At 39.2% G+C, this 18,433-nt stretch overlaps 1 protein-coding gene across 3 annotated transcripts; it reads right to left on the bottom strand.

The window, feature by feature from the left end:
• Positions 1-617: 617 nt before the first annotated feature.
• LOC122414827 (acyl-CoA synthetase short-chain family member 3, mitochondrial) lies at positions 618-17,628 on the bottom strand. Of its 3 annotated transcripts, none has more exons than XM_043426423.1 (13): positions 17,544-17,628; positions 7,365-7,638; positions 5,859-6,024; positions 5,105-5,394; positions 4,357-4,453; positions 4,070-4,278; positions 3,733-3,961; positions 3,392-3,502; positions 3,109-3,308; positions 2,542-2,687; positions 1,972-2,194; positions 1,663-1,838; positions 618-1,514 (listed from the first exon to the last, which is right to left on the bottom strand). In XM_043426423.1, the coding sequence occupies exons 2-13, from the start codon at positions 7,480-7,482 to the stop codon at positions 1,416-1,418; spliced, it is 2,064 nt and encodes a 687-aa protein (XP_043282358.1). In that variant the 5' UTR covers positions 7,483-7,638; positions 17,544-17,628; the 3' UTR covers positions 618-1,415. The 3 variants fall into 3 exon arrangements, with proteins under 3 accessions (XP_043282358.1, XP_043282355.1, XP_043282357.1); XM_043426420.1 differs by lacking the exon at positions 17,544-17,628 and adding an exon at positions 12,477-12,717; XM_043426422.1 differs by lacking the exon at positions 17,544-17,628 and adding an exon at positions 12,501-12,717.
• Positions 17,629-18,433: the final 805 nt, after the last annotated feature.

Below are 18,433 nucleotides of genomic sequence, written 5' to 3'. Positions count from 1 at the left end.
AAATCATGTTGTACAGAAAAAAATCAGAGTGCAGTTTCTACAGTGGAATTCAATGCAAACGACTATGACACACTGGATTGTGGGGCCAAGTAGTAAAAACGTGCATCCTTCAAACTAAGTTTTTTTTTTGACTTGCAAAACGTTAAATTACACTCCATGCCCTCCTGATGGCGTAAAACCCTGCAGAATAATGTGCTCGCATAATGCAATAAATTCTACCGTTTTGTAATATTTCAAAACAAATATCGAAATGCTTTATCATCATATCGTACCGATTCAAGGACACTTTCGCGAGGACGTAAACAATAGACGCTGCTAGAACTCCACTCCACGAGCGTAACAAAAAGACGTTGAAAAATAAACACTTATTATTACCCGAGTGAGCGACAAGTCGATAAGTGTCTTGCCCTTGTTTAACCTTTAGAGGACCGGCATTTGAGAGCTGAAACCGCCTTTGAAAAAAAGTGCTCAAATTAGTGTCTGGTATCACGCATCAACTACATACAAAGTTCATATATCACAGGATGAGCCGATATATCGGCTTTCCGGTCCTCTAGAGGTTAAGCGTTCGTGAATCTGTCGTATGGCAATCGTAAAGTTGAGGAATAATTCGGGAGTGTGTTAACGAAGCACTGGAATCAATTTATTCGAATACACGGTGCAGTTCTTGCAAATTATTTTTGCAATAACAACAAAAGTATCGCAAAATTGATTGTACAATCAATGAGCGACGAAACAAAGGAAATACACTTATAAATTCGTTTAAATATTTATACATTATACGAATATCGATAAAAGTAACACTTGAGTTAACCCTAGACCACTACGAACTATTATTTCGATGTTAAATCCCGTAAAGTGCTCGAAATAACGGGTTTAACCTTGTTTCTAGCACCGAATGTTCATCGTATGTGATCACGGGCTCAAATTATCCACAATATTGGCTAAACTTTCGTGTTTTTCGTAACTGTAGAAGAACGACGAACGCAGAGTCACGTTCGGTGAAGATTTTAATGACGAAAATTTCACAACATCATGGAAACGTCCGCTCGTCAGCTGACGCTTTCCGCAAATTCATGGCTACATCTCTGTTTTTTTTGGGTTCACAACACACGCCATAATACAGATTGACCTTCGTTGTCATTGAGCAGTGCATTGAGCTTTGCACAAGTGTTTTATGAAAATTTAGCACCAGATCGTTTCCCCTGACAGTGTCAAGTGCAGTGTTTACCTTCAAACGTTGCTCGCCGACGGTTTTTTTTCGAACTTTTGGACTTTCAATTGGGCAACTACCGCTCAATTATCTCGAACGCGTCGAATGTTTATCTACAATTTAGCTCAATGGTTCTACGAAACTAGGCAACTATGACAGGCTCCTAAAATCCGGTGTGATTTAATTTGCTTCGAATTCCCTCTCATAATTCCGGGTCCGGGGCCATTTTCGCGTAACCGAGTTTCTGCAGTACGGCCTTGATGTTCGGGTAAACACTCGCATCCTCGATCGTGCTCGGGATCTGAAAATATTCATCAACACAGAATTTAGATCGCTCGATTCTCCGGACTCCTTCTCATACTATTTCGCGAGTGAAAAATGAATTTTTTATTATTCCCGCAGTGAGTTTTCGACGAATTTTGCATAATTTTTTTCGACTTTTTTCAGACCTTCACGGGCCTCGATCGGGCCAGATCCGCGATTGATTTCCGGCAGGTTTTGCCCGACCGCGTTCTCGGCAACGCGCTGACAGCGGCTGCGATTTTGAAGGAAGCGATTGGTCCGATGAGTTGTCTCACCCGGTAAATTAATTCTTCGTTAATAGTTTTTTCGCTCTTCGTCGTACCTACGAATATATTTGACACATGATTGATCATTTTCTCCAACAGAATTTTCATTTTTCACCATTTCTCGTGTAACTTCCTCTTTTTTTCACTCCAGACATGCTTCGAGCGCCGGAATTTAGAGAAAATACTGACCGTTTCTCATCACGTAGAGACACAAAGGAATTTCACCCTTCGTATGCTCGGGGACACCGACCACTGCGGTGTCCGCGACGTCCGGATGACCGAGAACGACGTCCTCGAGGGCAGCAGTTGACAATCTGTGACCGGCGACGTTGATGACATCGTCGACCCTCGCCGTTACGTAAATGTAACCGTGCTCGTCAACGAAGCCCGCGTCCATCGTATCGTAATATCCCTGACAATGGTTCAAACATTCTACGAATTTTGCCTGCTGATTCATTCGATTGTCTAGGCACTCGGAGACTCGTTCAAGCAATTTTTGAAATTTTCCAAGTGAAAGTAAGAATCGATTAATAAGCTTGACACTCTTTCGAACCGTAATTAAAATTTGCTTGGAAAAGAAAAACTTTTTTCATTTTTACGTGCAAAAAGTCTCAAAGTTCAACACGTTAATTCTGCTGTCAATTTTTCTCTAATACAGTTGAGCTGAAGAGAAAAATCGAAGGTTCGCTTTGCTCGCAGTTGGCCAGAGCAACCAATGGAAACGACTTGACGAAAGATAGAGGGCGCAGAAAAACTTACGGGAAATTTGGAAAAATAAATATCCTTGAATCTTTCCGGTGCGAGGTAGAGTGACGACATTGTTCCGGGAGGAAGTGGCAGCTTGACAACGATCCTGCCGAGTTCGTGAGTCGACGCGAGGCTCCCATCTTCCCTCATGATTTTCACTGAGAAGCAATGATAATTTATCATTTTTTAAAAATCATTCTTGATTTTCAAATGACTTGCCAACGTCGAAAACCTTTAAAACACTTGCTCTTGCCATCAGGTCGATCCGACCGAAATCAAAAGCTAATTTCGAATAAAACAAAAAGTTCTTCGTCTCAGAGAAGTTTGTAAATTGGATGCACTAAGATCAACTATTTTTTTTCATTTTTAGTCGCAAATGGTTGAGTTCGTCGAACATAAGGGCAGTCGAATCCAGCTTGTTATCGTCCAATAAATGAGCTTTTGTTCAATGAACAAAATGTTATCCTCAGCATAAACCTCGAAACAATGCCAAAGTTCTTTCGATGAGAATGAAGAGCTTCTAGTCTCCACATTAATAGCTTCTTTTCGTACGTAATATCAGGAGCCAATTGAGCGTACCGTCGTAGCCGGGGAATGCCATTCCGGTGGTGTATTTCGGTGGACAAGTACTTTCTCCGAAGCCAAGGCACGTGGCTGTTATTGCGTGTCCGGTTTCCGTTTGCCACCAATGATTGAGAATGGGTACTTTGAAGACGTTTTCCGCCCAAGCTTTAGCCTCGTAATCACAGTGCTCACCAGCCGTGAATATCACTTTTAGCCTTATTGAAAAAAATTACAATTATCGACAAGTACGTAAACGTGCGATTACGCAAAAGATTATTCAAAGGAAACATTTACTCACGACTTTGTTGAGTATTTTTTGCTCATAAGGGCCTCTGGATCGGCTCTTCGCAGGACTCGGAGGACCGATGGTACAGTCAAAAGTGCATTGACGCTGTGCTGCTCTATTAATCTAAATGATTAAAAACGGAAAGGCTCGATAGTTAAATTCCAAAAAACAAAGAATCCCAATGACTAGAGACTGGATGAAAAATAAGGAAAATTCCACATGATTGTCCGAAGCGTACCGAGCTCGAACAATGATGGATCCGAAACAATTGTTTTGGCTTTCTACGTGCAGAAGATGTTAGCAACGCTCGGTGTGTTCCACTGAAAGTACTATGCTCATGGATGAATTCGTACCTGAAATATTGTGCAGCATCAGGTGTTCTGTCGGGTTTTCCTTCGTACATTAGACTCGTACCGCCGTACAACAATGGTCCATAGCAGATGTAGGAATGGCCGACAACCCAACCGAGGTCCGAGGCAGTCCAGAAGACGTTATTCTTGTCCATGCCATAAAGGACCTTCATGGTCCAGCACAAAGTAGCGATGTGACCACCAACGGGTCTGAGAACGCCTTTGGGCGTGGCTGCGACGCAGATTATTGAGTAACGTTATTATTCAGCATCGTAAACACAAACAACATTCGTTTTTTCCTTATTGAAAGGCATTTAGATCGCGTACTATTGCGATTTACCCGTTGTTCCGGATGTGTAAAGAATGTAAAGGGGATCATTCGCCTCGACGGATACGCAGGGATGGGGATTCGAGTTCTCAATCAATTCCTCCCAGTCCTCTTGATGATCCAACAGCGGAGACTCCCACACCTTTCGTCTCTGGTAGATAATGCACTTTGGTCTGGGAACGCTGATCAATTCCATGGCTTCGTTTATCATCGTTGTGTACCTGGTGATCGAACCGAATCTACAGGAAGGTGCTTCATTTTTATGCTTTATTCGTATAGCGAATTGCCATTTAACAAACTTTATTATTCTAGATGGCTCGAGTCCGCAACTGGCTCCGATGATGACTTTGGGCTCGGCATGATCGATCCTCACGGCCAATTCTCTTGGTGCAAAGCCTGTTTGGTATCGCACAAGATGAATGTATTTACCGAAAAGAGAGAAAATGAGAAAAGAAATGGGACTACCAGCAGTAATGAGAGGCTGCGCAGATCGCTCTTCGAAGCAGGGCATGTGACGGATGAAGAAAAATTTAACGAAAATACAGGGAAGTGGAAAAAGAAAAATACTCTAGGTCCAGAAGGCGGGGATATTTCGCAACTCGTCTCACGATCACTATTGCGTTCTTACGAACGTCACACCTCCACCCAACGAACAGGCTTAACTCATTTTTCAATTCGTGGGAGCTGCTCTAGCTGCATAGCATACTGATAAGTCTTATCTCGCTTCGGAGCTTCGGAAAACCCTTTAGCTTTGTTGATCTTAGCTCCGGGGGGCTTGTTCAAAGATGAAAAGGGTAATCGTTCAATTTGTAGTCCCGCACCTAAATTAGCTTTACGCTTCATAAATATTGCTAGTCTATATACATAAATTATTTATGGGCGAGTTTTCGTCAAGTGTTGTTTCTGCTTTTTCATTTAGGAGGGTCTTCGAGGCCAAGAGCGTTTTAAAATTGGACTGCTTCGAACCGTTCGACGATCGACCGAATCACTAATTCTTACTGCTGGTCTGCTCAAAGTCTACCACGAACTTTTCACAATTCTTTTTACCTCCAAACACCACCGAGTGGATAGCTCCGAGTCTGGCTGTCGCCAATATCGCCATTATCGTTTCCGGGATCAACGGCATGTAGATGAGCACTCTGTCACCCTTACGGACCCCCATGTCAGCCAGTACACCCGCCAGTCTCGATGTTTTTTCCAGCAACTCGTCGTATGTGACTTTTCGAATTGTCGGAATCAATGGGCTGTCGTGAATGAGTGCCGTCTTCTTACCGTATCCGGCATTCACGTGACGATCTACCGCGTTGTGACAAGCATTTATCTCCCCACCGACGTACCTGACGAAAATCGAAAACAGTCGACAATGTCACCGAAGACTCGAGCACGCTTGAGACAAAACGAATCGATTTTTTCAAAGATTTTCTTTCGATCATCACAATTTATTGGAATTTCTTAACTGAGAAAAAACAATTTTTCGGTGGACATTTCAATTTTTTTATTCGGAACTTGTGTTAAAAAGTTCGTTTGAGTAAAAGATCGTAACTGTGATTGACCAACTTTATCGATGACCTTAACGATCTTCGGATAAATTGAAGCAATTCGATGGCAACAATTTGAAAAAACCAGTTCTTGTTGCCCAGAGATGCGTTCACAATTTTCAAAAAAATAGAACCACCAATTCTACTTTTTCAGAATAAACTGCGAGAACTTAATAAAGAACTTCTCGGTGGATGAGAACTGAAAGATTTTTTGTTGATCCATTGAAGGACAAAGAAGCCTGTGAAAGTTTATACGTCTCTACCATTTTGTGAAAGGCTCGTTCGAGTTATCCAAAACTTTGTCCCAAGGTTTGCTCCAGTCGACGCAACGAGCCACTTCGGCCCAAAACTCCTCAGGACACTCAATCGATCTTCTGAATGCTTCTGCGTACGTCGGGCTCACACAGGAATTTTTATTCAGAATTATATCTAAAAGAATTTAATTGGATTTTATAATTCATCGTTTTCTAAACAGGAATCTAAAATAAATTTATTTTCAATTGTAAATTTCAGATTTTGCAAAAGGGTTTTCTCTTGTTGGTATCAAAGCACGCGACTAATGCGAGCACGAAGGCACGCCAGGACAACCATGAAAAAATCGCATTTCAAGGAGAGTTCTGAAGAAACTTGATCAAGCAGGTGAACTTGAAGCCCCAAGGAAAAATCTTTCGATGAAGAAATTCGAATCCGAAAATCAGGTGTTGGATTCAGAAGCCCAATAAGGGCGTGATTCGTATCTCGAAATGAAAAAAGTTAGTGAAAAGTCACGAAATATTTGTCCACTACATTTTTAGGTGGCCTCGCTTGATCCACTTCATAAAGGTCAATTCCTCGTGCGATAGGAAAAAGCGAGCTTCTATGTCAGTTTGATGGCATGCTCATGTGCTTTACGGGATGGTGGTCGAGCTTGATGATTTCTCGAAATATTTATGCTCCAAGAAAGGGATAGAGGAGTGAGCAGCTCTTTTTATTTTTCATGATCTTCGAGTCGATGGATTATTCAAACGGATTTCTATATTTTACGCGAATTTTGGTAGCTCGTTCGCTTTTACTCTAGAACGCAACGTGCTTTTTCTGTCGTATTTTTTTTCCCCGGTCGAACAACCCGATGGCATTTCGTGAAACGAACGAACCCTTCGCCAAATAATGTACATAATACCATGCATTGAGTACACACAAAACGTGCCATGAAAACTTAACTGCTATTTTAGTTTCCGGTTGCTGTTAGCCTTTCGACATGAATGAGAGCCCAACAAACTCTTCTCGTTTTTCACAACGACAAGAAAACTCATGCTCGAATTTTCATCGCCTTTCATTACAACGTTTCCTGTATTTTTAGTCTCTAATTATTCTCCACTGAGAATAAAGTTTTGTTCGTCTAACGAAGTCCATTTGGTCGAACGAAATTATAGGCGATTCAACTGTTTTTTTTTCCAATGCCAAATTTTTTTGTTAGTTCAATCGATAATAGTTGAATCCACTATATTTTCGTACAACTAAGGATTTTTTCGACGAAAAAGTTTTTTTTCAGTGAATTCGTAAAAGATTATTCAACAATTACTTTCCGGATAAGAATAGAGTCGAAAAATTCATTTTTTTGTATTCAATTGATCGGAGCTTTCAAAAATATTTTTATTCTCCACTACCTTCTTGGGGGCAAATCTCGTGATAAGATGAAAATGTTCACTTTTCTATTGAGATTTTCAGCCATTCGTTTGTTTCTCTATTTGATAAAAATGTCTCAGTAAAAAAACTTTTCGTCAACTTACCGTTACCGGCATCGCCTTTTCTCGATAGTTTCGTTCGCGCTATTCGAGCTTCGAAGCTCTTTTCAATGTCTTCTTGTATTTTTTGTTCAAGAAAATCACTGTTCACTTCCGAAAACATGTTCAGCTCTGGCTCTTGATGATTTCAGTGTTATAATGGTGTACACGACTCGGAGATGAGTCGACGGACGTTGGAAGCTGATTGCAGAACCGATGGCGTCGCCGAGTTCACGAGGAGCGGTCCATTCACCTGGTTTTGTCTGCTTCCTTTTCGCTTCTGAGACAATAATTAATTTTTTTTTTCAACTATTCTTTATTCCTTTCTCGGCGATTTCGATTTTTCACGTTTACGATTTCGAGTGGCTAATTTGAAAAATAGAGAGGCAAAAATAATTCGGAAAATAACTCAAAGTTTGAAAAACAGAGTTTTTTTATTTGATTTCTTTTTTTACTGAAAAAAACGTGTGAGAATGAGTTTTATCGTGCGATCGCTGACGAGTTATTAGACAACTCGAACGAATATATTTACAAACATTGTTTGCTTTTGAATTCTTGATTAAGGAATTTCGGTACAGGCGATACAATGTTGCCATGCTAAACCATGCTAAAAGCATAAAAAATTTCAAAAAGTTCAGAATTTTATAAAATTTGGTGAACATATTCTTTAGTGCCAAATTTGACAATACAAATTTTTTAAGATTTTTCTTCTACACAGTTATCGAGTAATTGATCACTAAAGTTGACGTGTATAAGCATAGCGTTTTCATGTATATAGATATACATTCCGGGCATAAGAAATCTGCTTTAAGGAGTTTCGGTACAGAAGTCAAAATATTAAGAAATCGATCAAATTTGGTGATAATGTTCTTCAACATCGAGTGCGAAAACTCAAATTTTTTCAAAATTTTCTTCTACTTACAAGGAACATCACTTTGGTGTCCCCCTCCGATTTTCTTGAAACTGCTGTATGTGAAAGAGCATTCGAAAGTAAGAGACACGTATTTTTTTTTATCGGCGGAAAAACGGTTTTAAGGGGTGAAACCACCCTTGAAAGTAAGGCATGTCAGGGGGTGATTTTGCAGTTTCACCAGCAAGCACTCAACTGATTTTGATAAAACCAAAACCAAAATGTTTCTTATCTGAAGTGATGAAAAGTTCACCCTGTGCACGAAAAAAAAAAAAAAAAACAGGGGGTTAACCACCCTTACATTCTTATATATCTCACGCCACAATAAAAAGGAACGAATATGAAGGAATGAAACGGGTTCTATTTCCATGAAAACATGAAAATAAAGTTCACGTGTTTTTGCATTTTTGCAAAATAGCAGTCTTAAGGGGGTGAACTACCCCTTTTTTGAATTTTCGTACCGTAGGTGGTTTATTTCTGTTTTACATGTTTTTGCTGATTCGAAATATTATAATAGTTTCGAATCAAGATTTTCTGACGTATCGAAGTCAATACAAGACTCTGAATGGGTGAATCTCCCCCACTCGATTTTCCTCTTTATTCGCTATTTCAAAATTTCTCCCTGCATTTCGTTCAATTTGGTTGCTCTGCATCGAAATTACAAATTTAATAATTTTAGGAACATATAAAACTCGTATTGACCTGGATGGTGTCGGTTTGGCGGGGGGGGGGGGGGGGGGGGGAAGTTCTCACAACTACTTTTTCGGTGATCATAGAAAGCTTGTAAACTGCACGTAAATGAATAGGTACCATGCTACAGATAAAAATGCCTCTATAAAACACTTTCATAACTTTGGCGGAAAAATAGAGGCGTAGACATATGATCCCGGTGTTTGTGCTAGATAAAAATGTTATCAAGTAGTTATGATCACCTGATATTTTTGGCATTCTCACACACCGAATAACATTAGTCATTCCGAATATTCTTGAGTCATGCATCAGATAAAAACGTTATCAGGCATCGTGAGATTAATAAATATTTTTTTCTTTCGATACTTATTTTCGAAGGCGGTAACCATTAGCATTGTACTAGTGCATTTTTGAGTGAGCTCCAAATCGTGCGTGCTTTTTCTGTGCTTTTGGTGTATTGTGCCTACTACTTTTACCAGCATGAAAGTCAACCCAATCAACGTTATCAAATTGTTACTGGCTACATTTGAAGCTATGAACATTGCACAAACTCCTGTTAATAATGCAGAAATAGAGATGAAGGAGAATTTCGAAAAAATTTTAATCGATTCTATGCAAGATTACAACGGGATTGAGATGATACAGGAAGAAACTCTTGATTTTCAAGAACCATTTAAAGAGTTCGAAGCAATTGCTGTTGAAGATATGATATGGCAAAAGGATGATGATGTCGATTCCGACGCTTGTTCTGGTGACGATGAGCTGAGCTATGATTATAAAAAAAAAGCTGTTGAATATTGGAGATCTGGTAAAAAAAAGAATTACAGTGTTGAAACCGTCAAACAAAAATACAAATCTGTAAAATCCATACGGCAGTTACGACGCTGGGCACAACAACTGAACAAGGGTGGTACATATAAAGAAAAACTTGCTCGAATTTCTGAATACACATTACGGAATATGAAAACTGCTGTAGACGCGGGTGTCATTGTTCATGATATTGACCTTCGAAAGTGGGCTCTACAGGCACAGAAAGAAATAGGCCATGAAGATATACGATTCAAAGCTTCTCATAACTGGCTATGGAAATTTAAGAAATCGCATCGCATTGTTTCCAGAAAAATTAATAAATTTATAACGAGAAAAACTGTGGAGGAAGAAGCGCTTCTGCAAACAAATGCGGACAAATTTGTTCAAGATGTTAAATTACTAATAGAAAAGTATGGGTCAAGTAATGTATATAATTCGGACCAAAGCGGTTTTCAACTGGAAATCCATTCAGCACGAACTTTAGCGATGGAAGGATCGAAAAAAGTTGAATGCGTTGTACAATCAGTGTCTTCAACGACCCATAGCTACACGATTCAGCCAACAATAAATGCCAACGGGAAACTACTTTCTCCACTTTTCATAGTATTAAAGGAGGCAAAAGGTGAATTTGGACCGAGAGTAACGAACGAATTGTTTAAGCCAGATAACGTCATAGTAACAGCATCGAAATCTGGGAAACTTACTTCCGGTGCGTATTATCGTTAAGGGTGCATCAACTTTTTCCAAAATATAGTTATAAATATATAATTTGTTATATGTTTACAGATCATTTTAAAATTTGGATGGAAAAAGTTTTTTTTCCGAATGTTGGAAGTGACAATGTATTACTGATTGATTCCTGGAGTGGACACTGCCCCAAAGTTGTACGTGAAGCCACCCCTCATGATAAAAAAATCATCACAATGATTATCCCAAAAGGTACAACTGGAAAAATTCAACCGCTTGATGTATTTGGATTCAGGATATGGAAAAATTTTGTACGACATTTTTCAGATAGTGTTCTATTAGTGGATGCTGATATAAATTTACATTTGAGGAATAATATAATCAAACTGCAATCTTTGGCCCACAATCAATTGTCATCTCCACGCTATATCAATCTTTTCAAATATTCATGGTTTAAAAGTAATTATATTACGGAAAAACCGGAATATTTCGAAAATCCTGTTGATTTTGGGTTCGGTCAATCAAAAACACACTGTGAAATACCTGGTTGCAATAATATAGCGATTATAAAATGTGCATGGTGCAAAAAATCTTTGTGTTTGAAACATTTTTTTGATGAATATCATTATTGTACAACGTATGAGCCATAATTGCTGGAAATGATAGGTTTTATTATATTTTATTTCGATATATGTACTTATCTAATAAAATCCGATTCTATACTATGAGACGGTTAATGAATTGTTAATGTGTATTGAAGTTTCATTTAAAAAATGTTCGTTAGTAAACAAGATCAACAGCATAGACTTATTCAGACTTCAAAGTTGAATCGTAGTAAATATCAAATGGCTCCCCTCCTCCTTCCCTTGCCCGCCAAGATTGAGGTCAATACGATCATTATACGTTCCTAAAATTATTGAATTCGTAATTTCGATGCAGAGCAACCAAATTGAACGAAATGCAGGGAGAAATTTTGAAATAGCGAATAAAGAGGAAAATCGAGTGGGGGAGATTCACCCATTCAGAGTCTTGTATTGACTTTGATACCTCAGAAAATCTTGATTCGAAATTATTATAATATTTCGAATCAGCAAAAACATGTAAAACAGAAATAAGCCACATACAGTACGAAAATTCAAAAAAGGGGTAGTTTACCCCCTTAAGACTGCTATTTTGCAAAAATGCAAAAACATGTGAACTTTATTTTCATGTTTTCATGGAAATAGAACCCGTTTCATTCCATCATATTCGTTCCTTTTCATTGTGGCGTGAGAAATATAAGAATGTAAGGGTGGTTAACCCCCTGTTTTTTTTTTTTTTTTTCGTGCACAGGGTGAACTTTTCATCACTTCAGATAAGAAACATTTTGGTTTTGGTTTTATCAAAATCTGTTGAGTGCTTGCTGGTGAAACTGCAAAATCACCCCCTGACATGCCTTACTTTCAAGGGTGGTTTCACCCCTTAAAACCGTTTTTCCGCCGATAAAAAAAAATACGTGTCTCTTACTTTCGAATGCTCTTTCACATACAGCAGTTTCAAGAAAATCGGAGGGGGACACCAAAGTGATTTAGTTATCGAGTAATTACGCATTAAAGCAGATTTCTCATGCCCGGAATGTATGCCTATATATATGGAAACGCTATGCTTATACACGTAAACTTTAGTGATCGATTACTCGATAACTGTGTAGAAGAAAAATCTTAAAAAATTTGTGTCGTCAAATTTGGCACTAAAGAATATGTTCACCAAATTTTATAAAATTCTGAACTTTTTGAATTTTTGAATTTTTTTAGCACGGATTAGCATGGCAACATTGTATCGCCTGTACCGAAACTCCTTAATGCGTAATTACTCGATAACTAAGTAGAAGAAAATTTTGAAAAAATTTGTGTTTTCGCACTTGATGTTGAAGAACATTATCACCAAATTTGATCAATTTCTTAATATTTAGACTTTTGTACCGAAACTCCTTAAGCTCCCGTGGAGCACGAGGACGAGAGAAAAAGTGTCAACGAATTTACGTTTTTCTCGAAGAAGCTCAACACCTTGAAATCGACAAAAGTTACGCTTTATCTTCGAATATCTGATGCTGGAAGAGAAGCCTGCAGATTGATTTTTTTCGGTCGTCGAAGAGTGCAACAGGCTTTTTACAACCCGGGGGACTGAGGTCTCGAAAAGCAAAAGTTGTTGCCCGTCTGCAAATACTGTAGCTCTGATCAGTTCTACGTCGTGCAGTTTCGATAAACCACAAGTTTCAAATTATACACAAAGTGTTCGAAGCGATAATAACCTAATGTGAGCTCCACACTGATGGTGTGAAGTGTGATAAGTGCGTTGGAAAATGCACTTTCGATAGCAAGGTAGAGCACACTATCTCCAGACCCATTTAATATGTAATAGAACTTCACATTAACCGATTGCCTTCACAGAATTAAAATTACAGCAGTTTTATACAAAAACTTACACGACGCTTGCACGCGCTTGTATGTCAGTGAAGTTTTCGAATTTTTTTGAATATCGCAACGAGCTTAAGATTTCAGGACTCATATATCAGCACTCAACGTTTTGTAAGTTTCGTATCTATTTGAAAAATTCTCAACTTGTTTGCATTTCTCTCTTGAATTGCAGAATTCGAACGTTTAACCTTTTAAGGACGGGGATCGAACGTTAAAATCGAACTTTTTTTTACACTAAATTTGTGGATAATGTTGATGAATTTTTCAAGTGGAGTGCCCGACCAAACTAGTGGTCGATATTTCGACCACTAGTCGAAATAGTTCCTGCAAAGGTTAACTCAGGAAACACGATGCAAATAAACAAGCAATTTTTTTTTAATTAAAATTTTTGACAAAACCAAGGTAATTGGCCCGCGTAATTTAGGACGAGAGAGGGAATGCTCTAATTATAGAAAACATGGATATTTAACAAAAATCCAATGATCAACGAACTCGTTTCACCAAAAGAGTTGCGTTACATCGTACCTTATCCTGCCTTTTTCCACTGGTTTCAATAATTTTGCAAGTTTGAGGTTTCGACGAATACTTTCGGGACCCCAGACTCGCATTACAAAAAATAATTAGTCTAGTATCGCTTATTATCCATTTGAGACATTTTTCTGGAGTAATTACTCCATTGGCTTATCGTCTCTAAAGCGTTTGAGCTCGAGTGTAAGAAATGTTGACATAGCATTAAGAGCCAATCCGACGCCAATTATTTTTATTTTGACATATTTTGAGCCAGTCCATTCAATCTATAAAAGAAAGTTCGAATAACAAAAAGCTTCGGTAAAGTTAGTCTCATTAGAAACGAAGAGGATTAAAATCTGGGCACGTTTTTATCTCTCTTCTCTCTTTCTCTCTACACATTACTTACAATTTACGTACGTAGCATACGTTAATAAAAGATTAAGACTTCTAGAAGAGTTCGTTTGAAAATTCCTTTTTCTCAATATCGATTCGTCTCATTATTTACTATACTGACAGCACTAAAGTATCGATATGTTTTCCAACATAAAGTAATATCCTGGTGAATACTTTTCAAGTGTAAAAAGATCGCCAAGTATTGAAATCCACTGCTCCATTTTTATTTAGAAAAAAAAATCTAAATTTTTGAATATCGTCGAGAAACATACAATGTAAATCCCCCAAGTTCACAGTCAACATAGTAAAAAAAACTTGTCGTGCATTTTCAAGAAAAACTAGTTCAGCAAAGAAATTTATCGTTCTTATGCACGCTTAGCAAGTAGAAACATCCATTAATACATTTTTTTTTACCCTCTGTGATTGAGAGAACTCCAGCGACCTTACACAATCATCCATTTGTCCATTCCCCATTCCATTGGTCCATGAACGCCTCGAGTCTAAACCACTATTCCTCCGAACTTATTTCCCTAACCATCCAAATCAGATTTTTATATACTTTTGCAAATTTACGTTAAATATCCATTTTTCCAATAAATTTGTTATTTTCTTATTGATGATCACAGCCAGTTTCATTCGGGATCAAAAAAGTCTTCAATTTCCAAAAAAATTGTTTCATTGCATGGTCAATTTTGACTGCATTTCCGGAGTCAAATCATCGAATTGAAGATAATTTTTTAACGAACAAAAAACCGCTTTTCCTGAGAGCAGTTCCGCGTTGCTCGAGTGCTCCGCTATGCCCAGCTCTCTTCTTTAAATTCAGCAAAAGCAAAGATACGAAGTTCAAGTTCACGGTAACCGATAAGAGCCCAATTTCCTGTACAGATACGCGATGCGATTAGATTTAACGTCGTTATTTTGTCAAAAACGTCCTGTTTTTCATCATGACTTTTCAATGTACACTGTTCGATGGATAGCAAACAAAAAGATATATCGAGTTCAAATTTACAGGTTTTTGATAAAAGCCAAACTTGGTGTATGAAAACGTCAGCACTACTGATGCTCTACGCCCTCATCTATTCCGTTCTCCACGATTACTTTTCCTCTAGATAAAAATTGAAAAGTATTTGTCCTTTCTATCTGAAGGCGATGGATCAGTCGGTATTTGCAGATTGAAATTTCGAAAGCTGATTTCTGCTGCACCGTTCGACTCGTAATTTGGCGAATGTCAGCCCAACAGAAATAAAAAAAAAACACACATTTTGAGCCGTGTTGCATCGAAATCGATGATGAAATGAAGGAGTAAGAAGCTTTTATAAATTTATTGAAAAAAATTATTGACATTGGTTTATCGAAATATGCGTGACCATCAGTTTCTGAAAAGACAAACGAAGAAGCATAAGAGAAAGTGACGTTTAGTATACGTCATGGATTTGACGGAAAGTCTTGTTGTGCAGTGGAGTGCTGTGGAAAAAGTGTAGTGCTGAAGAATAAAGGACAAAATATACAGAGAGGAACGTGCTCGATGTCGAAAGGCACATCGGTGGACACGTCAAAGCCCTGGAATCCGGTGTGGCGAATCCCTAGGACTCGCTGCGAGCGTGTGGATATCGAAATTTTGGAGAAGATAGACGAAAGTGATAAAAAAAATAACTGGAGGGAACAACAGCGAACGAAGATGCGAAATTTTCAATAATTATGGTAAATTTTCTTATTTCTCAATTTATCGATGTCTACCGCTTTTTCAAGCGAGAACCCAGCGGTCTTCGCTGCTCGAGAGTTCGATTTGTTGGGGAAAAAATATCATTGCAGCCGAATTTGCATATACATATATGTAAATTCAACAAAATCACTTGCCAATTTTACCCCCACCACCGCGAATCGTTTTATTCAGAGAAAGTATAGTCTCGACGAGAGCCTCGGGCCAGCAGACGACAGGGCTGTCAATGTACTTGTCCCGAGACTCTACCGAGTCTCTTGATTGGTTTTTGCGTTTGCGCATAGCGCACGAAATTCGTCTTTCGAGACGAGTGGCTGCCATGCAACACACACCCACACCTGGAAAACGCCGTCCATCGGATTTTTCTGATGCACCCATTGCGTAACCTTGAAACCTGATGGAAGACGAGTGCCGCGACGTCTGTCGGTATTCTGCAGTAGCTCGTTTCGAGTTCTGCAGTACCGGCAGAGGTGAGGGGCGGCGGCGGCACATTTATCGTGCGATATATCACCTTAAGCTTGCTCACATTGTTAAAGATCCTTGGAGAAGATATTCAAGTATTTCAGAGAAAAAAAATCGCGAAGGGAGGTTTTTTGGATCTTCGATGGATAGTTTGTCAGCTTTAGGTGCCTAATCGGGTCGAAATCTTACTTTCATAATCCTTTGGAGCTAGTGGAGTAAGAAAAAAAAACAGAAAAATCGATAGTTTCGGGAAAAACTGGTTTTTCATTTTGGCTCTGGATTGAGATTCAGAGTACGTTCGGTTTTCGTATTTTGGATGAACGCAGCGTCGGGCACGTTAGTTTCTAATCAAAGTTTTCTCTTTGGACCTTAATCGTACTGAATCTTGAAAGGAATTTTGAAAATATTTTCTCAAAAAGTTGAACGCCTTAGCAAAGAATCCAGAGACACGACAAATTTGGGGGAAGATCGTAAATAATTTTCGAAATATTTTATCCTAAAATTGACCTTTGACGATAGCGATTTGCGTAAGAGATCGAGACACCCGCTCTCGCTGGTTTTCGATGGTACCGAAGGATTATTCTGACCAGGATCGCTGCGGTGCGAGTTTGAATATGAAATGGAATTGAATCGATTCGACGCAAGAAGGAAAAGTCAAACAGAAGTTTCGAGATGATATTCGCGACCTTAAATGGCCCTGCGACATTTCCGCGTGTCTACATTTGTACTGACCTTGTAGCTACACCCTTTGAAAGAGGATTAAGAGGAGAGCGAAAGAGCTCGGGGTAAAAGCAAAGGGATAAGTAGATGAACAGGGAAAGATACGGCGTAAGAAAGCTCGCTCTTCCAAATGGCCGTGTCGGACTAAACTCGATTTTCACCACTGCGCTCTCCCGCGATGTGACTTCTCCTTTAACTCTGACAAGCTTCGTGCAAGTACTGCAAACTCACGACCCTGGTTTTAATATCGTGGGCGTCGGATAAATGTACGTTCATGTTTCGGTTCGCCCTTCATCGGAAAAATCGTGAATTTTTAGAAATTTTTGTTATCTCTTTAAAATCTTCGATTTGGAAGACTCGAGAGCATGGAAAAAATGATTCACGACGACCGAAGAACTTTTTTCCTCCACAAATCCGTTTCGAAAGCTCATTCCTTTGCGAAGACGAATTTTGAGAACCGCTGAGTTGAACGACCGAGAAACAAGGAACGAAAAATCGTCGACCGAGAAGGAGGATCACGAAAACGAAAGTGCGGACTCCTGGGCCGTAAAAATCAATCGATATTTCACAAGAACGTTCGAGATGACACATACGAGGTACTCGAAATTCTCTTCCTTTTTATGTCACAATTTGAAAGTCGCACATTCGTTGTTTAGCGTATCTCAATAGTCCTTAATCCAGCACTTCACCTTTGCAGCCTGCTATGAAAATTCCTCGTTTTAATAACTCTCACTTGGGATTAATTTTTATAAGCGAATCGTATAATGAGCGGAATACATGAACGAGTGAATAATATTTTCTCGGTTCTCGTTGCAAGTTGAACTTACGAGGCTCAATTGCAGACTGGGCAAGAAAAAGTGAACCGAGAGTTGCGTTTATCGTGGACGAAGGTAATCGCGTTCCGCACTTTCGAAAACTGAGGTTCTTTTCGGCCTCCTCGTAGAGGGGCAGCAGCCGCTTCTTCCACTTTCTTATCCCCGCGTTTATCGCTTCCTCGCACTTCTTCAACGTTATGCTAAAGAGCACGCCGAAAAAATAAATACGAATCGACGAAGTTCCAGCGTCACGTGACGCGAGTCAACTTCCTGGATGACCGTTGATCCCTGCGCGGGGTCGGCATTGCTCAAATGGAATAATTTTGCTGCTCGACGTTGCTTAACCGAGTCGATGAGCTGTTCTCGCCACGTCGATGAGCCAAATACTATAAATAATAAAAAATTACTCTTCCAACATATTTTATGCGACTGAATGTCCTAAAAAGCAGAAAATAATTAATTTTTTTGCTTTTTCAGGAAGTAAAATGTTGAATTTCACACGTTCCGATCGAGCTATCCGATCACGCATCTTCCGAGCACTTTCGTTGCTATCTTCCTTCGTATTTTCTCGGTGAGCTTCTCCTGATCTCGTTTGCAAGCTGCGCGAGGTCTCGTATTAAGAGCAGCGTATTTCCATCGAGAATTCTAAACCGTTACGCAATTGTCATACGTGAGGCGTTTTACATACGACTTTAAGCTGATGGACAAACGGATTAGTATCAGAGGCGTTTACGTCGAAATGTCTCATCGACTCTGCGTTATTTTTTATTCCCATTCATCGCGATGAATCACTTTCGAATAATTTCATTGCAGATTCAGCTGCAATGGCGGGACTCGATGCCCATTCGCCATGCGACAGCCTTTCCACGGGAGTTTTGAGCTCGGATTTCCATTCGAATTCT

Source organism: Venturia canescens, chromosome 8 (assembly GCF_019457755.1).
Source record: "Venturia canescens isolate UGA chromosome 8, ASM1945775v1, whole genome shotgun sequence".
In the NCBI taxonomy this organism is placed as follows: domain Eukaryota; kingdom Metazoa; phylum Arthropoda; class Insecta; order Hymenoptera; family Ichneumonidae; genus Venturia; species Venturia canescens.
Note: the sequence above shows the minus strand (reverse complement) of the source record. Positions and strands in the feature narration are given on the sequence as shown.